The following is a 23,982-nucleotide window of genomic DNA, read 5'->3' as shown; positions in this document are numbered from 1 at the left end:
AGACAGGCGTCAATGTTATTAGATCATTTTCCTAATGTATTTGAATCGGTTCCTATTTTATTCAAAGTGTATAATCAAAAGTACTGTAGTTACTTACAAACGTCCATGATGGCATCAGCCGTCGCAAGCACTGTTCTTTCTGATGTGCTGCTGTGGATAACATACCAATACATTTGACTGCCGTTATAATCAATTAGTTGCATTGTGTAAAAGTACCTGAAACATATTTAAGTTAAAGAAGATCTCAAAGCATACATCTGCTTATACAGCATTTTTCATGCAAATTTTACCTTAAATATGTTTTTATACAATACGCTAATTTCTATCCTTAGCGCACAAAAATAATTGTTTGCACAACTTTTTCAGTTTTGCATTGTAAGCAGTCTTTGCAAATGTACAACATTTTCACTGTACTTTTAATTCAATTCAGTACATTATCAATTTACCAACAAACAAACATCGCGTGAGAACGTCTGTTACTATAACTGAATACTGTGCCTTCAGTGAGACAACAGCATGTTTGGTTTCCTGAAGTAAGTTTTGACATTGCTCTTAGCGAGTTAGCTTGAATAGTTCGTACTCTTCAGAAAAGTCAATTCGGCAGCATAATGCATCGTCTTTGGCCGAAATATGTGTCCATTTGTATGTTCTTTAAATCGCCAACATTAAAGAAACCTGGAATAGAGTATCTGCTGAACTAGTGCATTCGGCGCATTTCTGAATTTATGTTTCAACACATGTCACTCTGTTAACTTAACTATGGGTCTATTCATTTCAATAGAAGGTGAAACATTTGTTGTGATTTTACCGCCACAGATTATCATAGAATTATAGAATCATAGGGCAGCACGGTAGCATTGTGGATAGCACAATTGCTTCACAGCTCCAGGGTCCCAGGTTCGATTCCGGCTTGGGTCACTGTCTGTGCGGAGTCTGCACATCCTCCCTGTGTGTGCATGGGTTTCCTCCGGGTGCTCCGGTTTCCTCCCACAGTCCAAAGATATGCGGGTTAGGTGGATTGGTCATGATAAATTGCCCTTAGTGTCCAAAATTGCCCTTAGTGTTGGGTGGGGTTACTGGGTTATGGGGATAGGGTGCAGGTGCTGAACTTGGGTAGGGTGCTCTTTCCAAGAGCTGGTGCAGGCTCGATGGGCCGAATGGCCTCCTTCTGCACTGTAAATTCTATGATTACATAAAAATAAGGTGACATCTGAAACATGTAGTCACTGCGTTTATTTAACGAAGAAACATGTGCTTCAAGTATTGCAATTCATTACTCTCACATTATCAAAACAGAGACTGAACATGTATACATTAATTTATTTTCAATAACCTGTATAGTATTTGAGAATAATAATACTTACATCAACATTAATGTTAAGCTACTTTTGCACTGATGATTACTGTGCGGAATGACACCCGCATTACTTGGGAATGCATGCGGACTACCAATCATTGCGCACAGTGTTAATGCATCATGCAAACTGATTTGCGCATTTCAACGATGGCCCTATCGATTTCAGATTCGCACGCTTCACAATGTATTCATCTGTATTGGTGTCAGATTTTTATTACGATGCATAAAAATATTGTGAGTAAGTCTATCTCCCGACCATAATTTTCTACCTCACCATTTTTTTCTAAACAAGGATAATCTGCACTTTGGCCAAATTTTACATTTTAGGTCAATTTTACTTTCTCGATTTGATTCTTCTTTTCAAACAGTTGTATTATGAGAAAACCATTGAACGTCCAAGCCAGAATAACAATTATTGGAAGCGAAAGATCAACTTCTGTTGCAGAAGAGGTGTTGCTCATCAGTTGTTTTATTAATGTTGATAATCTAAAAAGAAATAAACGTGTTCAACTGCATTAACTTAAACTGTACTTTAATATACTAAATAATATGATGCCAGCTTTCTTTCTGGAAGCGTTTCATCGTCTATAATGGCTGATATTATGGACTCAGTGCGAATATCACAAGTCACAAAACAGGAGGTCGGGATACGTGCCTCAGATGATACAGCGATGTAAATGGTCCTTTTATGAGCAGCATCTTGAGGTTAGTTCGGATTTTCGTTCATTCTCGCATATCGCGTAGGATAATTTTATCCAACCATTTGTTGAAAAGTGTTGATCACATTGGTGCAACTACATATTGTTAGGATCTTTCAGTAAGTCCAGTCGCAGTTATTTGATCTGCTGTCACATACATAACTGGGAAGGAAGCTGTTTTCTACAGCTTTAGTTTGGTCTTCGAAGGTCTATTATGGTAATTACTTACAAGATCACACGACTACCGGACCTGTGAGTTGAGGTTTTTAGACCGTCCTTCAGCTTTAGTTTATTCATTCATGGGATGAAAACCTCGCCAGCAACGCCGGGATTTATTTAACATCACCAAATTCCTCCGCGAAGGTCGTGGAGAGGTGTGTTTTCCAACTGTAGCACTCTGTGTGGTGTCGGGACGCCCAGGAATGATGTGGGTACGAAGGAAAACTTGCAGGTAATGCTGTTTGCTTCAGTCTACTGTCGTTGCCCTTCGAGGTGGTCGTGGTCGCGAGGTTGGAAGAATAGTTACGAAAAAAAGGACAAAGAATTTTAAGCGTGTAATGCTTCACTGGAGAGGGGATTTAGTGAGTGGAAAAGTGATCTGACGTAAGTAGATGTAGTCACATTTTTGTCTAAAACGCAAAAAATATATAAAGCTGGAGGCCTTCAAAGAGTAAATGTTCCGGGTACAGAGTACATATGTTGCTCCGAGAGGCTCCACAGCTGGACCTGGCTGAATGAATAAGATCTGGAGACTAAATTTAAATAAGAAAAGGACAGTTTATAGCTAATGCAAGATTCGGTGCGCAGTAGACAACACAGTTGAACACGAAAGATAAAAAGCGGATTTTTAAAAAAACCTATGAAACCGGGAAAGCAGAGATTATGAAAATAAATTACTGGCAAGTTAAAAAGTCAGGTTAATGTAAGTCGCCATAGTCAGCGAGGGCCATCGGCGACTCTTGCCTTTTGAGTGAGGTCTGAGAGAGAGAGTTTATAGGTTGTGAATGAACCTGAGTGTCACCACACCTCAGGAGATTGGCAAAGATCTGGATAACCTCAGCAGGCATGGGAATTGCTTTCGGCGTCGCTCTGCATCACAAACCAGCTAACTGAGCAAATAGGCCCCCTTTTCAGGTTAATAAAAGTATCTAAGAAGCACGTTTCTTAGAAACATATGAACAACCAAGGCGTTGTCAAAGAGAGTCGCACAATTTAATCACTTAAAACCAGAAGCAAATCACGAAAATGCTGGAGAATCTCAGCAGTTCTGACAGCATCTCTGGAGAGAGAAAGGAGCGAACGTTTCGAGTCTGGATGATTCTTTGTCAAAGCATTTTAACGCATTGTTATTATTCGTCCAGGTGTCGGGCCTTACTGGCAAGGCACGTGTGTATTTTCCACTCCTGCTTGTCACATGGAATGGTATGGGCGAGCCAGCATTAATGCACTCTCTGTTTCCTGTTCATTCGCTAAATTTCTATCCATGCCAATATGACGCCGGCACCACGATCTTTTGTTTTCGATAAACGTGTTGTGGCGCCATTCAAAATAATTTCTGGAAATCTAGGTGTAGGACCGGTTCCCCTTAATTAACGGCAATGTTACTTCCAAAATACCTCCACTAAACTGGTTGTACGGGATTTCCTCTTTACAAAACAATGTCTATTCTGCCTCATTGCCTTGAACGTTCTAAGCACCCAGCAATAACATATGAATAGTGTGTGTTGGGGGGTGGGGGGGGGGGGGGGGGGGGGGGGGAGCTCCGTTCAGCAATAAGGGAATCGCAATTCGGCCGGAGAATCGGGGGTCAGCCGGAAATCGAGGTCGCCTGACGCCTCACCGACCGCCAGCGCAGGTGCCTCGCTGGCGGCGTGAACATGCAACACGCACAGTAGAAAACATATCATTAACGGGATTGACCCAGTCTTCTGCCGACTCCCGCCAAGCTCCGCCGCCCAGGCGGCAATGACGACCGTGCGGTTTACTTGTGGCATTGAAGAACCAGAAGCAGGCGCCATTTATGCTGAGGGCGAGAGGAGGTAAGAAGAGTGACCAAAAGGAACACAGTGGGCTGACAGTTGTGCTGATGTCTGGGAATAATCTGCCAGGGCCGGGGGTGTAGGGGGGCGACAAGGAGATGAACTCTGGGTTCAGGGTGTCCACCCCTGGGCCGGGGTTACTGACCATGGACTGCCATTGCCGTGGTCTGCAAGGCAGTCGTCTGGCGACGAACTCCACTGACTGCCCATTGTGTCCTGTAAATGCGCAGAGCTCCACCAGACATTATGGTGCCCCTCCCCAGGCCAAATCCCCAGGAACCTTCAGACCCCAGCCGACTCATCCACGTGATAACAGACAACGACCCACTCGGTGATGGCACACCTCAGTGCACCCATCTGAGACACTGCCCCACTACAGGGGTAGAGCAGAGCGCACCCCAAACAGCGGACACACGCATCGCGGCATTCGGCAGCAGCGTGGCACAGTACCCCTCCAAGGAGGATGCCCCAGCAGTGACACCATCAGCTTGACCACCCCACAGGACCAGCAGCCTTCAAAAACGCCCTCCTTTATCCCTATAACCCTGCTCCCAGACAGATAGGCACAACCCGTGGATCACACACAGGACACACAACATACCACAGCTACCGTCTGAACAGATGGCAACCCCCTCGACCAGCCACATCTTCGGGCCGTGCCCGGATACATGCCAGCAAGCATGGAACTAGTCAGTGCCAGACAGTGGCCCCAACCGACCCCCACCCCATAGCCAGGTGCCAACCTGCTGGCGGGGTATCACACGGCCCACCCAAGGATGCCACACGCAGTAGACCCCACAGTAGGTGGCAGCACAGTGGTCACAGTGCATATTGCTGGCATGGGTAATGCCAGCCACCGGATGATCTGCCAGCAGTGATGGGCGGTAATGTAAGCCTCTTCCCCCCCCTCCCCCCACGATGCTCGGCCAACCGGGAGGTGATGTCCTCCCCATACCCCACGGTCCCGATGTGTCATAATCCGGCAGAGATGCTAAGTAGTCTCCCTGTGCATCCGTAGCCATCTGCAACATTCTTGGACAGATCCTGAAATGGGGCTCGAGGTGCTGTGCAAAAGAAAAAGTGTGCAGTCATATCTCCTGCCATGATTATTTGATTTTTCTTTAAGTTTCCTTAAGTTCTTTGGCTAACCAGGTGTGGTGGGTTCTTTTCTTAGAAATAAATTTCTCGTTGGAAAATATCCAATATATGTATTCTCAAATGCCCCCTTCAAGGTCTGCCATCGCATCGCAATTGACCTATCCCTTAACCTAATTTTGCCAGTTTGATGTAGCTAACTTTAAATTCATGCCCTCACAATTGTGCTTTTTTAAGTTCAAAATAAGTGTCCGGGACCCACCCTTCGCTCGCTCAACGTGGGTGTAAAACGTAATCGTATTATAATCACTGCTGTCTCAAAGTGTCTTCAGTATGAGGGCATTCATTCATCATATTTCGTTGCACATTAAAGGGCTAGAAGGTCATGCTCTTTATTTGGATATAGAAGGTTCTGCTCAAAGAAATTATCCGAAATCATTCAATTATCGCATTGGGTGTAATTCTCAATTTGGGTGATGATGGGCCGGATTCTCTGAACAGCAATGCTGGAATCGCAAAACCCGATTGTGCGAAGACTCGCGGGTGAGCCGAAAGTCGTGGCCTGCACTAAGGTCCCAACAAAATGCCATGCTGTGGTGCCTCAACAGCGGTGTCAATGCATTCTATTCCGCAAGCATAGTAACCTCCTTTGGCATACTATTAACAGGCCCGACCGGTATTCTCCGGGGCTCCCATTACGCCCTGTCACTGCTAGGAGGAATTACCGGCGGCGAGGTTCACTTGGGTTTTAAAAATCGGGAAACCGGCGCCTTGGCTGGTGATGGAGAGGGAGGAGGTAGGACATATCGCCTCAGGCTCGAACGTGCGTTCCCGGTCCAGCCGCTGACGTTGCTGGCTGGGGGTGGGGGGGGGGGGGGGGGGAGGGGGGGGGGGGAGTGGGCTGTCCTGGCAAGGACTGGAATTGCCACGGCCTGCATGGCAGCCATCATGATGCACATCCCACTGACCGTCAACCGTGGTCTCTTGCTGTGCAGAGTAGTGCCGGCCGTATGGATTGCCCCTCACCACCAGCCCCACACTCCACCCCTCTCGACCCCACCAACCGCCTCACAACTGGTGGCCAACGGCCAATAGGGCATCATGTGGCCCAACCCAAGGGGGACGTCCTCATTAGCCCCGATAGGAGGGTGCCAGGCGGGGCCGATGAGTGTACTTCTGGCATGGGTACAGCCAGCTATTAGAACCCTGTCAGCAGAGGGGGACATGAAGGACTGCTGTGCAGGCCGGGACCATCGTGCCGCCGGTGGATGTGGTTGGGAACGGGGGCACGCACCATACTAATATGTCTGCCTTTTACCCATCCGCTGACGGTGGACTTTGGCATCCAACCAGGAATGCTGGCCTTCATCCTAGCCGCCACAGCCCTGAGGGATGCACTGATGCTGTATGAACTGGAGCTGTTCGGGGAGGACCCGACTGCAGTGGAGCCTACCCCAGACGAACAGGGGACAGCCAGTGAGGATGGTGAGCCGGCCACCCAATAGGACAAAGAGGAAGTCGAATCAGGCGCTATATCAGGTCTCACATGTACTGGCATTGCATGTCATTCGAGCACCTACCAGAAAAGGCAGGTTATCAGAGAATCCGGCTGAGCAGCGGGACGGTGCAACTTATTTGCCGGATCATGGCACACTTGGAACCATTGTCAATGGCAGAAGGCAACCACTCCCAGTGGCCGTCAAGGTAACAGTTGCCCTGAACCTTTATGCCACAGGGACTTCCAGGCGCCGAGTGAGGACCTTCCTGATATTTCGCAGAGCTTAGTTCATCCTTGCCATCACGGAGCCCCTATATGACCAGTCAGCACAATATATCAAACTCAATGTGGAGGGAGCCCAACAGGATGCCCAGACAGCAGTCTTTGCTGCTATCACCCGGGATCCCCCTCTTCCACGGATGATCAACGGGATGCATGTTCCTCTACAACACTGGCCCATGATGTATTCCCCTTCAGAAACCAAAAGTGGTTCCACTCGATGAACATGCAGCTGGTGTGTGACCATGAACAGCACATCAGCATGCTGCACCCGACACCGGGCCAGTGTGTACAGCGCCTTCATGCTGGTACAGTCAACATTTCCTGACACCTTGGAGGTGCACCCTCAGGTGAGGGGTTGGCTCCTGGGCGACAGCAGTTAACCGCTGTGGGTATAGCTCATGATGCCTACCCGGACACATACCAATGCGGAGGCCCACCACAAAGACGCCCATGGAGCGAACAGGGGCATGATCGAGCAGTACATCGCATCCTGATGCAGGTCAGGTGCCTGGACTGGTCTGGAGAGGGCCTGCAGTGTTGCACTTAGAGAGTCTTCCACATCGTGGTACCTGCTGCATCCTCCACAGCACCATTCAGAAAGAGGAACGACGTGCTGGAAGAGGGAGAATCAACAGCAGGCCTCGTCCGACAAGAAGGATGCGGAGGAGCGTCAGAATTGGCAGGCCATGGGGCCGGCAGTAGCAGGAGGCACACAATTTTTGCACCAGCTCCGGCGCGCTTAGGGCGCACTAATTACCTCCAGCTTCATTGACTATGGGGCTGGCCTATGGCACCAACATTGCATGCCACCCTCCAGCCCCCATCCCTTGCAACCCCTCTATGATTTCCACCTGCTTCACGTCAGAGTGCGGGTCTGGTCCATGGGATGGAGGATGATGACAACCCATTCTGGGATGAGATGTGGTGCTCCATGGATTTTACGTCTGACTCTTTCCCAAGGTACCACATTCCATCGTCCACCTGGCTGATTCCTGCTTGAGAACTGGCCATTCCATGACACAGTCCCCGCCCCCCCCCTTCCCCCCCCTCCCCCCCCCCCCCCTCCCCCCCCCCCCCAACCCTTATGGTGCAGAGGTTGAGATGGGACCGAATACAGGGGCGATATGCAGGTTCCAGCCTCAGGATCCTGTCTCCTGTTCAAATCTAATGTCTGCCGAAACGCTCCCCCCCCCACCCACCCCAGTGCCCATACTGCAGCCAGCCCAGGGCATCCCTCACACCCCTGCTGAAAGAGCACCGAATCCTTGTGGAACATTTGTGCGCAGGTGTTTATTGCAAAGATAACAGGTGAACGTTTCTATAACGGCTTATGCCCTAGCCCCTAATGCTATTTTGGGCTGGAGTCTCCATTTAGAAGACTTAGCCTGTCGGGAAAAGGGTGGTGATTTACACCAGGAGAACTGGCGCAAAACGGCCACCGATTCGCTGCTCCAGCGGCGTGGGGGGGGGGGGGGGGGCGGGAGAGAGAAGGGTGCGATGCTCGCAGCGAGGCAGCGTACAGCACCGATCTGTAGCTGCCGATACGGCTCCGATCATTGCCGGGTCCATGGCCGCACATACGCATGGTGGACTCAGCCCGCGGACTTGGACTGCAAAGATAGTAGCCCCCTTCGACCGCTCGCGCGCCCCGGACTACCCCCCACAATGCCCCCAGCCCAGAATGAAGCCCCTCAAGCCCGCAGATCTGCCCCCCCCCCCCCGACTGTGGCCAGCCCAGGAGTGAGTCGGCAGCCGCCACGCTGAGTTAATCATGGGTGAGACCACACGTGTACCACGCCATCGGGAACTCGGCCTGTCGAGGACTGAGCATCGTGGTGCGGGCCTCAGGCAATGGGCTGAGGCCGTGCATACAGCTTGCAGCATACTCCTAGAGTATGCCACTTTTCAGGGGGTGGAGCATAGCAAAAGCTGCGCCGTCCCCGATTTTGGCATTATCGAGGATTCTCCGCCTCGTCGCCGAACGCGATTTCAGTGTCGGGGATCGGAGAATCCAGCCCACTGTGTCTGCACCTGTGCCAACTTAACTGGTGTCCACCATTCTGGCCCTACGTGCCCGAACGATATGTTTAGGTGGATCCCTACGCTGCATATTAGGCGTCGAGGTGACCCAGTGCGATTTCTGTCCTTTGACATGGGTCCACTTTGGCGGCTGTCCTCTGGAGCAACTGGGCTCGCTGCTTCGGTGTCCCATGGGGCGTGGTACCACCCTGCTCTTCGCACTGCCCATCAGATGCGTGAGGAAAGGAGGGGAGGGGGGGGGGTCCGATGCAGTGTAGTGTCTCAGCCCCTCCCCAGCGGGAGTCACCGGCACGGACACCAACACCTCCTCCTCCCACGGATGCCCAATGGCCCCCAGGCCACTCCTTGGTCGGGGGTGCGAGTAGAACGAACTCCTGGGGCTTTCCCTCTAACTGGCGCTGCTCGTCCTAGAGTCCCACTCTACTCTCAACCAGGGTGACCTTGCTCGCGGCCATGGGGTACTAGGGACTGGTTCAGGTCAGCCAGTGCCAAAGCAATGACATTAACGCCCTGAGCCATAACCGTTGTGACTGGGCCAATCTCTGCAGCGACATTGCAATGCTTAGGTGGCCTTGGTACATAACTGCCTGTGACATGGCAGGTCTGTCCTGTGCCTCGGCCACTGGCCGCACTGAGTACCCCAAGCCTTCAACAGCCTGACCCATGACCGATATCTTCGCACGCCAAGGCATCCACCGCAGATGCCACCATGCAGTTTTGACCTGGGCGGCATGGATGGTTGGCACCGCCTCTTGACTCTGATGGTTGTGGACTCCTGCAACCTACAGGCACTGGATGGTTGCTGACATCCTCTCATCGAACACTCGGCTCTGTGTCTGCAAATCCATTATCGATAGGAAGCCCGAGACCCATCTGAACGGCAGCTAGTCCACAGGGTCGAACCGCCCTCCGACCGTCCACCCGCTCGGTGACTCCTACATCCACCTGGTGCACTGCTGCACGTGTGTTGCGCATCAAATAATGCGCCAAGGAGCCTCTCCACTGCATGCCCCACCGAGGCATGGTGAGGGTGAGGGTCGCTGTGATGGTGGAGAGTGATGGAGATGGATTTTACAGAAAGTCAGTGTCTTCCCCGGACTGGTGTGCCGGGGTCTCTCGGGTTTGCATTTTGGGGCTTTTGCCAATGTCCATTGCCAATGCCTTGCTGGAATGCGCTTGGGATTGAGGTTGGGGGCGGGGGACAACAGAAGGACCTGGCTCATTGGTAGAGGATCCTGCAAGAGACAAGCCAGACTGCATTATTGGATCATGTGTTGTGATGACGGGTGGTGTTCGGAAACGGGTGGTGAGGGGTGGTGTGGGGCTGGTGTGGGTGTGGAGTGTGGGAGTTATGGGTGGTGTAGGGGAGGTGGGCTGGTGAGGGTGCTGTCTGGAATTGGTGAGCCGGTGGTGTGGTGTGATGGAGGGGAGATGGGGTGGTGATTGGATGTTGTGGGGTGGTGAGGGTGTGATGTGGCAGTGGTCAGGTGTCGTGCTACTCGTGCTCGTAGGTCACCGCAACTCAGCAAGGTCTCGCTTGGTTGCCCAATGCCAAACACCACCTCAACGACTGTCCTTTCTCCTAGCCCACCGATCAGTTCCAGTGCCGCTGCTCTGTGACGGTGATGGGCCACAGGCCTCGTGGTCTCCCTCCTGTCTTTCCTCCCTCTCCTCTGTTATGCACTGCCTCCTCCTCGGTTACGGAAGACAGAAAACGCGCAGTGTTAGGCTGTCAGAAGGACGCAACACAGCGGGTAAGCAGCTGGTAGTCGCTGTTAACAGGGCACCAGGCCATGGCGGGCAGTTTGGGTTCTGGTATTCTGGTGCAGGGTTGATAGCACACAAACTGCCGACTGATGGGGATCAGTCATCCTCTGGGATGGAGGGGTGTTCCGTATGTGTGTGACGGGGGTTGGTGCCAGGGGCACAATCCTGCATAATTACTCTGGCCGCCCTCTGTAGGACATAGAGCTTCTTCCTTAACTGCTGTCCGGCCCTGGTGGTGGGGCCCATGGCACTCACAGTTACTACCATCTACCCCAGGCCCGGTGTATGGCGGCTGGTGGCAGCCCCCTTCCCACACCGGGGAACAGAATGGTTCGCCTCTCCTCCACTGTGCCCATGATCTTAAGCTCTGTTGCCATTCTTGTTGCTGACAACCTGTTGGCTGGTATGACTGTGTGTGGGGAGTGTAGTGCTAATCTGCAGCTGAAGCTTGTTAGGGGAGGAGGTGGCGCAGTGGTACTATCATTGGATCTGTAATGCAGAGGCACAGGAAAACGCTCTGGGGACTGGCTTCAATTTAAACCTCAATATAATGTCTGCAATTAAAAGTCTACTGATGACCATGAACCATTGTCGATTGTCGTAAGAACAATCTGGTTCACTAATGTCCTTTAGTGCAGGGTAGCATAGTGGTTGGCATGATTGCTTCACCACACGAGGGTCCCACGTTCTATTCCCGGCTTGGATCACTAACTGTGCAGAGTCTTCACATTCTCCATGTGTCTGCGTGGGTTTCCTCCGGGTGCTTTGGTTTCCTCCCAAAAGTCCCTAAATACGTGCTATTAGATAATTTCGCCATACGTGTCAGTGTTATAGGCCAGGGTTTAGAGAACCCCAAAGTGTATCATGGAGTTCACGACTTTTACTAGATTGTGAACATCTTAGCACTCATCAATTCAACTACACCCCCTCCCCAAAGAATACAACAGTCTACGTAATACTTAAACTTTTCTTTTAACATCCCCATAGCCAACAGAACCCTTTGGATAGACAGACATCAGGTTTAACTTCACTACTGAGAACAGTTACCAGGTTTAAATGACCAAATGGACATTTTCTCAGCTTGCAGAGATTCACACACATCCTGTTGTGATTGCAGCGTCTCCAAAACTAAAACGAAACTAAAAACCACAGACACACACAAGCTTTTCCTCAAAGGGAACTAAAAAGCAGAGCCAGAGCTCAGCTCCACACACACTCTGACATCACTGCTGCCACTTGATCAGCTAAACATTTCTGAAAGTAATATTCCCATGACACCTCCCCCCAAGAAGAAAAATAAACCATCAACTTCAAGATGGTATCATTTTTCAACTTTTCACTTTTCTTTAAGAAATGCAGACAGTAAATATACATTTTAGTTTTAAAAAACAGCACACGCAAACATGTATAATACCATCGTCCATTTTAGTTCCTCTTTCTCCAACTGGAATCCTCGCTTGACAGTCTCTTTGAACAAGAAGGTCTCTGCACGATCCACCCAGTTCTCTACGCCTCAGCATTTGTCTTTAAAGTCATATACTTTAGTTCTATCTGATCATAGAGTCCCTTCTAATTCTCCAACACAGGAGCATTGGTTATCACAGCTTTCAGGCAGTCAACTGCCTGCTGAACCTCCGCTGTCCACTGGAATTTGTTACGCTTCTTGTGCAAGTCCGTCAGTGGAGCAACCACGTTCCAAAAAATTGGCACAAATGTTCGATCAAATCCAATCATGCCAAGAAATCGAATTATTTCCCTTCATGTCGAGGGTATTGGAAACTCCTCAATAACTGTTGTTTTCTCACCCTGTGGCACGATTCGACCCTGTCCGATTGAATGGCCAATGAAAGGGACTTGGGCTTTTCCAAATTCACTTTTGGTTAGGTTTATCACCAAACCCGACTCCTGAAGTCGACCGAATAACTCCATCAAATGCTTCAAATGTTCTGTCCATGTCTGGCTAAAAATTACCAGATCGTCGATGTATACCGCACAATTGGGTAATCCTGAAACAACTTTGTTAGTTAACCGTTGAAACGTGGCTGGGGCGTTTTTCATGCCAAATGGCATAACATTGAATTGGGATACCGTCTGGAATCACAAAAGCTGAAATCTCCTTTTCCCTGTCGGATAAAGGTACCTGCCAGTAACCTTTGAGTAAATCCAATTTGGAAATAAAAGCTGGTTGTCCCACTTTCTCAACGCATTCCTGCAAACGTGGGATAGGATAAGAGTCCGTTCTTGTAACTGCATTAACCTTTCTATAATCCACACACAACCGTTTGGTACCGTCCGGTTTTGCTACCATCACTATGGCTCCAACCCACTTCAATTATACCATTGTTTAAGCATACTTTCAATCTCTTTGTTAACCTGTGCCAATTTTAAAGGGTTAAGTCTATATGGATGTTGTTTGAATGGAACAGCATTTCCCACATCTACATCATGAATAGCCATTTTAGTGCTTCCCAACTTATGTACACAAACTTGCCCATGTATATCAATAAATCTTCAGGTCAGTACGTGTTTCCTCCGGAAGGTAACTCATCACTTTATCCCAATTATTAAGAACACCCTCGTTTTCCAATTTAATTTGAGGTATGTCAAATTCGCAGTCATCTGGATTTGGTTAGTCACTTTGAGTAAGAATCATTAAAACCTCCTCCTTTTTCTGTCCTTCACTTTCAAAGTACCTTGTAAGCATAGTCACATGACACACTTGGTGAGTTTTCGGTCGATCTGGCGTTCTTACCACATAATTCACCTCACTTAATTTCATTTCAATCTGATAAAGTCCACAAAACCTTGCCTTTAAAGGTTCACCTACCACTGGTAACAATACCAAAACTTATCTCCACTGGCAAAGCTACGAACTTTGGATTTTGTGTCCGCTACCCGATTCATCACATGTTGTGCAATTTTTACATGTTGTCTAGTCAATTCCCCTGCTCTATTTAATCGTTCCCTCAAATTTGACACTTAATCCAATAATGTACATTCTGATTTCTCACTCACAATTTTTCCTTAATCAATTTAAGTGGCCCTCTTACCTCATGATCAAGAATTAGTTCAAAAGGACTGAATTTGGTTGACTATTTAGGTGCATCCCTAATTGCAAACAGTACGAATAGAATTCCTTTATGCCGATCCTCTGGATAATCTTGACAATAAGCCCTCAACATTGTATTTAATGGCTGATGCCACCTTTCTAATGCGCCTTGGAATTCTGGATGGTACGCAATTGATTTCAATAGTTTTATTCCAAAGCTTTCCATTACTTCTTTGCATAACTTTAAGGTAAAATTTGATCCTTGATCCGATTGTATTTCTGTGCGTAGTCCATATCTAGTAAAGAATTTGAGTAACACCTCCACAATCTTTTTAGCTCTAATATTACGTACTGGAATGGCCTTTGGAAACCTAGTAGACACATCCATTTTGGTCAAAAGATATTGATTCCCACTTTTCGTTTTAGGAAGCGGTCCTATGCAATCAATTAAGACCTTCTTAAAAAGGTTCCTCAAATGCTGGAAGGGTATTAAGGGCGTTGGGTTTATCACTGCTTGAGGTTTCCCTATCATTGACATGTGTGACATGATCGACAAATTTTAACTACATCTGCATGTAGTCCAGGCCAATAATTTTTTTTTTGTATTTTAGCTTGAGTATTACTTGCTCCCAAATGACCTCCCATTGGTACCTCATGTGCAACTCGCAACACCCCCCTTCTATACCCTACCGGCAATACTACTTGATGAACTTCTGCCCGCTTTTCATCCGCCTGCATATGTAAAGATCTCTATTTTCTCATGAAGACATCATTTTTACGATACTAACACTCCGGTATACACTCAGATTCCTCTTCCGTGTATGCTTTCTGATACATTCGGTTTATTTCTACATATTTCTGTTGTATCTCGGCCAATTTTCCTGAACTAAAAATATCCGCCTCATCTTCCACCTGTTCTTGTTCTTTTTCAACCATCTGATCAAAAATCGTTTCTGATAATTGCACTTCAACTTCATCTTCACTCTTTGATTTCTCCTCTTGTCTTAATCTGTGACTTTGCGACCTTGTTATTACACAATCCGGAACTTCAACAATTAAGTTGTCTGATTTTCCACTGGCTTATCAACCACAGTAGGCATCACTCCTACCTGCGATCCAGCTATATCTTTACCCAAGATAAACTGTATTCCTTTCCAAGAAAGTGTCTCTATTACTCCTACTACCACTTCACCACTCTTCACTGGACTTTCCAACCTTTCCTTATATAATGGAACACTACTCTTCTCACCCTGAATTCCTCATATTATCACCTTTTCTGGCAATAATCCTCCCAAACTGCATAACTCCTCATCTCTTACCATCCATTATTTACTCGCTACCTTGTCTCTTAAAATTGTGACTTCTTTACCTGCTCCTCCTGATACACATGAGTAAACTTTACCCACCCAAGTAAATTCAAGAGAACTGGCACCTTCTTATCAATCACCTCTTGATCAGGCTGTACAATCTTTTGCACCTCCTTCGCTTCACTTGGGCATTCATTTACAACTTTAACAAACCCCATTCTCTTATCCTGTTTTACCATATCAGCCTTCCAAGTGCTTTTCTTCCACCACCAATACTGTGAATTTACTTGGCCTAGTTTATTACAGTGAAAACATTTGAAAATTGTCATGTCTCTTCCACCCTCCTGGATTCGTTTTTAAATCTGAGGTACACTGTCCTTATTATCTCCCATCAGATCACCTTTGTCTCTACCACTTGAGTATTTCTCATGTACCCAGTTTCTCTCCCTCACAGGCTGAAACTGATGTCGGAAACCAAGCTTTGGCTTATGAACTAATTCATAACCATCTGCCATTTCTGCAGCTAACCTCACAGTTTTAAGCCTCTGCTCTTCCACATGAGTTCTCATTTCATCGGGAATTGAATTTTTAAACTCCTCCAAAAGTATAATTTCTCTCAGATCTTCATGCGGTTGGTTTATTTTCAGAACCCTTACCCACCTATCAAAATTACTCTGTTTGATCGTTTCAAACTCCATGTATGTTTGACCAAATTATTTCCTTACCTTTCCAAACCTTTGTTTGTCGGCTTCAGGCATTAATTCATATGCATTTAAGATGGATTATTTCACCTCCTCATACGTCCCAGATACCTCCTCCGATAGTGATTCAAACACTTTACTAGCCCGACCTACAAACTTTGTTTGAATCAGCGATACCCACATGTCCTGTGGCCGTTTCATTTGTTTAGTTACCTTCTCAAATGAAATGAAAAAGGCTTCTACCTCCTTCTCATAAAACTGCGTGTCAATATTTAAATAGATCCCCACCAAGCCTTCGACTGTGACGCTCTTTCTCACTATCCTCATTACTGTCCTCCAACTATATGTTTCGCTTTACGTCCGCCGATTTTAACTAACTGTCATGTTTCATGGCCATTTTCTGAAGTTCATACTCTCTCGCGTTATCTTTTTCCCTGATCCGTATCTCCCTTTCTCTTTCTCTTTGTTCTGTTTTCCTTTCTTCTCTCTCTTTTTCTTTTTGCCCTCTATATCTTTCTTTTTCCTCTCTCTCTCTTTCGTATTCAAGCGGCTTTAATTCTTTCTCATGTTCCATTTGTTTAATTTGTAACTGGATTTTGCCATTTCTAGTGAGTCGAACTGTATCTCAGGCAATTTTAAATGCTTAGGCACCGCCATAATTACCTCATCTTTTCGCATTTTGTCAGGTAATGTTAATTGCAATGTTTTTGCCAACTCTGAAGGGTTGTTTTTAGTCCATAAGGTACTGCATGTGACCGTCTCCACCCTCAAAAACTTTAGAGCCTCTGAAAGAGCTATTTTCCACAACACACTCACGACTTAAACTGAAATACCACACCTGAAAAGCAACCACAATATGCTCACCCCTCACTGTCTTTAAGTTCACTAAGCCAATCCAATAAATATACTTCTATCCCTTTCGAGCCCCCAATTTGTTATGGGCCGGGGTATAGAGAACACCGAAGTGTATCATGGAGTTGACCTGTGCCACGACTTTTACTAGATTGTGGTATGGGGAGCACACGGCCCACTCTACAGGTGTGGTGCAACAGAAATGTAAAAGTAACTTTTAAAGCAAAACAATATTTATTCTGTGAACTCAGTTAACCTTTTTAAAACATACGGTGAACATCTTCGCACCCATCAGTTCAACCCCCCCCCCCCCCCCCCCCCCCCCCCAAAGAATTCACCATTCTAAGTAATACTTCAACTTTCCTTTTAACATCCATAAGACAACAGAACCCTTTGTACAGGCAGACATCAGGTTTAACTTCACTATTGAGAACACGTACCACGTTGTAATCACCAAATGGACATTCATGAGCTTGCGGAAATTAAAACACTTCCTGCTGTGATTGCAGCATCTCCAAAACTAAAACTAAACTTAAAAAAACACAGACATAGACAAGCTTTTCCTCAAAGCGAAACTAAAAAGCAGAGCCAGAGCTCAGTTCCACCCACACTCTGACATCACTGCAGCTACTTGAGCAGCCAAACATTTCCTAAAGCGACATTCCAATGACAGTCAGGAAGGCTTCCTGAAAAGAGTCCCCTGACAGGAAGCCTCAGAAAATAGATCTCTGTCCGGACGCTCACCAGAAGAGAAACCCATGTGTAGAAGATAGAGAGAAGTCCAGACAAAGGCAGTGAATACACTCACCTGGACAAGCACCTGCTGGCTCAGACACAGGAAGCAATACCTGTCAATTCACGGAAAGGGAAAACCAGTCAGATGTTTGTAAACGTATCTGCAAGCCATACATTCATTTCTTTGTGACTACTAGGCTGTGATTGACAACTTTCTCACTGCCCGGCTGTCAGCACTGTTCCATTCCTTTTCATTCACGGTCGTGCCCGAACGACATCGTTTACAAACATTAACCACATCAGAGAGAGTTAAGTGCTGTCAATTCCCAGCTCAGTACTTCAAAAACACACAAGTGTGGGAGGCGTGATTGGAATGCACTTAACTCTCGTTCATAAGGCTGATGTTTGTAAACATTGTGGTTACAGAACTTAGAGTAACTCATCCATGAAGAAGATTAACTAAACAAGGATCGCACCTAATTTTGGAAGCTGTCAATCACCGCCCACTGCGCGAAATGAATGAATTGTTTGCAGCTAATTGCTCTGAAGGGTTGAAACAGAGCCGACACCAGTTCCCTTTCCAGGAATACACACGTGGTGCTTCCAGCTGAGTGAATTTCACTTCCTCTGTCTCGACTGCTCCCTAACTTTCAGATAGGGGCACGTTTCTGTGGGTTGGGGCGGGGGGTATATCGTGGACCCTCGTGATAGGGGTCCCGTTGGGGCCCCTTAGGTTAGGGGGTTCCTTTGGGGTCATTTTATTTCGGATTCCCTATGAGGGGTCACTTCAGTTCGGGGGACCCTCTGGGGCTCCCTTTAATTCGGGGGGTCCGGTGAGTTGTCTACATATTTCTGGGGACACTTTGGGGGGGGGGGGAGCTCCCTATTTAGAGGGCCCCTGTAGGTTCTCACTTTAGTTAGGGGGTCCCTGGTGTTATCTTTAGTTAGATGGTTTCTGGTGGGGTACCTGTAGTCAGGGGATCCCTGTGGGGGTCTCTGAACTTAGGGGGCCCCGGTGGGAATCTCCTTATTTAGTGTTCTTAGGAGCCCTTCAGTTATGGGGTTTCTGGCGGGGGTGGTAGTTAGAGGGTCCCGTTGTGGGTACTCCCTATTTAGGGGTTCCTGGGTGGGTTCTCTCTATTTGGAGAGTCCCTGAGGGGATGGGTAGCGTCACCCTCGTACTTGAGCGAAGGGTGAACATCCAGAAAATCCATGCGGGGGAGGCTGCCTTGCGATGCGCGAGGTGGGACTGGGGGAGGGGGGGGGGGAGGGGGAAGGGGGGCGGCGCTGCACTTCCCTATCGGGGAATCGCGGCTCAATAACGGGATTCCCGCGCTAATCTCTTGTATTCCTCGCCATGCAGGAATTGCTGGGAGCGCAAGTCAGCATCAAATCTCCTGCGACGGGAGAATGTAGTCTCCCAAACAGAATTTCACCCAATGACCGTCAAGGATCCTATAATTTACTTTTATCTGAATAATGATTTTGAAACTTGTTCCTTAATATTTCCGCAAAAAAAAATATGCCCGTGCGCAACGTTTGCTTGATAATTCCAGCTGTTAAAATTATTGAACAATTGTGATAACCCCTCAGCAGTTAGTCATTGAGCCTGCAAAGACTGGATAATCTAAAAGCTCACGTGGTCATCTGATCTGCAGAATTCCAAGATGAAACATGATTTGTGTTATAAATGGACAATTCTTTTGACAACCGTAATCGTATTACTGTCAACTATGCAGTATTTCAATTGTACTTGTTTGGTTTCATTCTTTATTTTGGATACTAGGGATACTGAAGAGGAACATTGATCACAATAAAAGCTCAGAAGCGCTTTGACCCTCCGAAAGAGGACCCTAACCCCGGCCCTGTAACCCCATCTAACATTTCGACACAAAGGGGCAATTGAGAATCCCCAATCAACTAACCTATACATTGTTGGACTGTGGGAGGAAACCGGAGCGCCACGGCGAGAGAAGGTGCAAGTCGGAATCGAACACGGTTCCCTGTCCTTGTGAGGTGGCTGCTATGCCACCGTGTTGTCTTGCATATTCATAACAACGAAGACCGTCACGTGCGCGTCACATGTTGTGACAGGAAACGTCACAACTTTAGGAATGGGAATATCCAACATTACATTATCTACATAATCTGAGATATCAGTGCATTTAAGAGAGCAGTTTGCACTACACCAATACCGAATTCAACATGGAATAGATGGCTTCGCCAATAACTCAGTACGTGCCGTAAAGACAGAACAAAATCTTCCATCCACAAATTCTATTAAATTACGACATTTTATTTGGGGATATGATGTAATATTTTAACAGAGGGATGTTTACACAAAAGCGCTAGATTGTCACTGCATGGAAGGTTAAATCCAAAGGGTTGAATACACTTTGACGTGTAATTCCTGAGTCTTAGTTCCATGAAGCGCTACTGTTTTTCGCGCTGGCCCAGGAATCACAGAACTGTAAAATCACTGAATGATTTCATCACAGTAGATGGTCATTCGACCCATTGTATCCACGGCGACCCCCTGCGAGAGCAAGTCAGCTCGTACCAAATCCGCCTGTCTTTTCCAGATGGGGCTTGAACGCCTTCTCTTCAGTTAACTACCCAAGCCGCTTTGGAAAGCAGGGATTGAATCAGCACCCACTGCCCTCTCGGGCAGTGCATTCTGGGTCACAACCACCAAAAACATAAAATATTTTTTTCCCCTCATGTTTCCTCTGGTTCTTTTGCCAAGCACTTTAAATCGGTTTTCTCTAGTACTGGACGCTTCCGTCAAAGGAAACAAGCATGCCTTATTATAATATTCAGCTTTATATACGTGAGGTAAACGATCAACGGGGAGAGAACTGAAAAAATAGGAGCCAGATTTCATGCTCAGGTTAATACAGAATGTGTCTCTGAGGCCTGTCAGAAAATTAGCATATATGCAGATAATCAGTATCAGACATTATACCAAAATAGGAAGAGCAGTTAAAAAAGCCTATCATGCCTTCTACTAGGACTGAAAGCATCTTTAGTAAAATAAACAATAACGAATCTGTTAACAGAACACATGTAATTCGTCATTAAAGTGAATTACCTGCCTGCATCAAAATAGCTTCTAAATTAATTCATCGCTTTCGTATCCCGGACATTCACTTCGCTGAATGGCAAAGTCGGATGACATGGTTTCAAAAACAGAAAATCGCTTTTCGATGACTCTGGTGATAAACAGACAGTATAACCAAAACCTTCAGTTTGAGCAGGAACGCTGTAATTTAAAGGTTGATTTGGTGCAGGTGTCTGATTAAAAGCCGTATTCGAATTGCTTCGCCTGTAAGAACATGCTGTAGATGTGTAATTTTCTGCAATGTTTCTATTTTGGGTAAACTTCAAGACGATCAGAAAAATTATGGTGACGAGAAACAGAAATGAAGTGGACCCAAAAATGATGATCAAATAACGATTTAAATCGGAGAAATGTTCGGACAGGATCGGGGCGTTACTTCGTTCAGAAGATGTTACAGTAATATTGGGGACGATAGAAAATGAGACTGTGACTGTGGTGGAAAGGCTTGGCTGTCCACTGTCCTTCACGCTGAGGATTAATCGTTCCGCAATGAGGTTTTCGTCTCTGAATCGTCCAGTTGCTCTTACTTCTCCAGTCAAAGACACCACTCTGAACAGACTGGGATCAGTAGCCCCCAGCAGTTGGTAGGATAGCCGTGCGTTCTGTCCGGAATCGGCATCAGTTGCGATTACCTTGGTGATCAAGTAACCTGGATAAACTGACTGAGGCACAATCTCTACTGATGCTGAACTGTTCAATGTTAAAGGTGAAACGATAACCGGAGCATTGTCATTTTGGTCCAAAATAATAACATTCACGATGGTGGTGCTGCTTAGTGGGGGTGATCCAACATCCTGAGCTTGAACATTGACATGGAAATACTTCAGTTTTTCATAGTCAAAGGAACGAATCGCGTAAAGATTCCCATTTTTAGAGTTAATTGTGACGTAGGCTGACGTCGGACTCTCTTCAATCTGATTCTCCAAAATTGAATAGATGACTCCCCCATTCTGATCGAAATCTGAATCCAAAGCGGTAACAACAAATATAGATCCTCCAGGAGTATTGTTCTCCAACAGATACACCTTATATGAGGATTCTGTAAAGCGAGGTGCGTTGTCATTGATATCTGCAACGGAAACCAAAATAGTTCTGCTTGTAAAAAGAGGGGGGGCACCTCCATCCCAGGCTGAAATAGAAATGTTGTAGAGTGCGGCAGTTTCGCGATCCAGGGGGCCTCGCGTTACCAATTTGTAGTTGTTCGTCAAAAACCTTTGAAGTTTAAATGGAACATCTCCGGACACTTCGCACTTGACCTGACCATTTGCTCCAGAATCTAAATCTGTGACACTGATTGCAGCAATTACCGAGCCTGGCATAGCATCTTCAGGGACGCTGCTGGACAATGATCTCACCTCTATCTGAGGGACGTTATCATTCACATCAATTAGATTGACCAAAACCTTGGCATGCCCAGTCATAATAGGTGGAGCGTTGCCCACGGCTCGTACATCAAGTTCATAAAAACCTGATTCCTCAAAGTCCAGTACAGCCCGAACTCTGATCTCTCCAGTTATCGGGTCCAATTTGAACAGCTCGCCAATTCTTTCGGACACATGGCTTGTGAAAGAATAGGCCAACTCAGCATTCACGCCTTCATCTAAATCAACAGCATTAATTCTTGTTACTAAGGTATCTTGAGGGGCGTTTTCTGGCAATGCCGCTCTATAAATTTCCTGGTCGAATATGGGTGCATTATCATTGCCATCCACTACTATAACGTGAATCTCTGCTGTGCCAGATCTGTGAGGAATCCCCCCGTCACTGGCCGTCAGTACAATATGAACGCTGGACTGTTGTTCACGATCCAACGACTTCTCTAATAACAGCTCAGCAGTTCTACTGCCATCTGTTCTTGTCTGTACTTTAATGCCGAAGTGCTCGTTTGGGCTGATTTGGTAATTACTGATTGTATTTGAACCCACATCTGGATCGTGTGCGCGCTCGACAGGGAAGCGCGCCCCTGGTGCAGTTAACTCATCGATCTGCAGAGAGAATACGTCCTTCGAAAAACTAGGTGAATTGTCATTTACATCCATTATTTCCACTGTGACATGATGCATTTCCAGAGGATTATCGAGTGCTACTTGAAACCAAAGGGAACACGGAGCGCTTTGTCGACAGATCAGCTCACGGTCGATTCTTTCATTAACAAATAAAATCCCATTTTCTTGATTTACCTCCATGTATTGTTTCCTGTCATCAGAGACCAACCGAAATTTCCGAGCCGGCAGTTCCCAGATTTTGAGCGCTAAATCCTCAGCGATATTCCCTACAAAGGCCCCATGTTCCAGTTCCTCGGGAATCGAGTAGTGAATTTGTCCGGAAACCAGGTCTACCGCACAAAGCAGGAAAATAAACAACGCCCCACTCCTGACTATATTCGCCATTGCTGCGACTGCAATTTGCCGTAAAATCTCAAAACATCGGCGGGTCGTTTATATATTTTTTTCTCCTCCACTACGTAAATTGAGCAAATATATTTCTAAATGCGGACATGGAACGGGGGAATGAAAAGAACCGGTGTGGGCAGCATCTCTGAACATGGCCGTCCAACAAAAAGGCAGGCACCGTCTGTCTCTTCTCTTCTGTTGTTTCTCTGAAGCAGGAGGTGGGTAGATCACTGGCAGTCACTCAGTTCCTTATTGGTAGACAGCGACACGGCGAGACTCAACCAATAACTGCAGCAACTGTTCTTAAAGCTAGACTGTTCCGAAAGTTTTTATATTTCAGAGTGTGCAACTTAAAATGTATTAGGAAGTATTGTGGCGCAATGGATACCGTCCCCACCACCGAGTCTGAAACACAGCGTTTGAGTCCTACCCGAATCTTGATATACAGGGAACACGCGCGTATAACGCAACTAAACAGGATCATCAACGTGAAAATAATTCCAACAGACTTATAGCAGGTACTATGAGTGGGAGAGTGTCCTGGTCTCCTGCGCTTAATGCAAGCCGGCAGAGATCTGGCTTCAGGAATACCAAGCCACAGAAACAGACACTGCATACATCCATTGCTCGACGAAGGAAGCCTAAAACAATCTCCGCATAAAGAATTGTTGATATATAAATTTAATTTCAGTCTCATGTTTTAAAATGATGGGATTACTGGCGCCGTCTTCCATACCAGCATTTGTCAAGGGTGCCTCATCGTGCCATTGCCGCAAAGATCGACATATCTGTAACCTCCGACATCAATGCCCCTACAACCATCCTGGAGAAACCACTATTTCGTCCGCAGAAGTAACCTGTCAGTGGTGAGCAAATTCACTATTATTGCGCAACGTCGGTGTCACGTCGGAAGAAATTGGCCCTATTTAATAGAATCTGTGCATTTCAATAAAAAAACTCTTCAAAACAAACCGTGCAACAATAAATATAGTGCATATACTTTACGACGAGTATTTTTGAATTTCACTTAAGCTGATGATTAACGTGT

At 46.8% G+C, this 23,982-nt stretch overlaps 1 protein-coding gene across 2 annotated transcripts; it reads right to left on the bottom strand.

Moving 5' to 3' along the window:
• Positions 1–7: 7 nt before the first annotated feature.
• LOC140427197 (protocadherin alpha-C2-like) lies at positions 8–23,119 on the bottom strand. Of its 2 annotated transcripts, none has more exons than XM_072512783.1 (2): positions 20,512–23,119; positions 8–150 (listed from the first exon to the last, which is right to left on the bottom strand). In XM_072512783.1, the coding sequence occupies exon 1, from the start codon at positions 22,929–22,931 to the stop codon at positions 20,538–20,540; it is 2,394 nt and encodes a 797-aa protein (XP_072368884.1). In that variant the 5' UTR covers positions 22,932–23,119; the 3' UTR covers positions 8–150; positions 20,512–20,537. The 2 variants fall into 2 exon arrangements, with proteins under 2 accessions (XP_072368884.1, XP_072368883.1); XM_072512782.1 differs by lacking the exon at positions 8–150 and adding an exon at positions 1,219–2,807.
• Positions 23,120–23,982: the final 863 nt, after the last annotated feature.

This window comes from Scyliorhinus torazame, chromosome 7, assembly GCF_047496885.1.
Source record: "Scyliorhinus torazame isolate Kashiwa2021f chromosome 7, sScyTor2.1, whole genome shotgun sequence".
Lineage (NCBI taxonomy): Eukaryota > Metazoa > Chordata > Chondrichthyes > Carcharhiniformes > Scyliorhinidae > Scyliorhinus > Scyliorhinus torazame.
The sequence above is the reverse complement of the archived record's forward strand: the minus strand, read 5'-3'. Positions and strand labels throughout refer to the sequence as shown.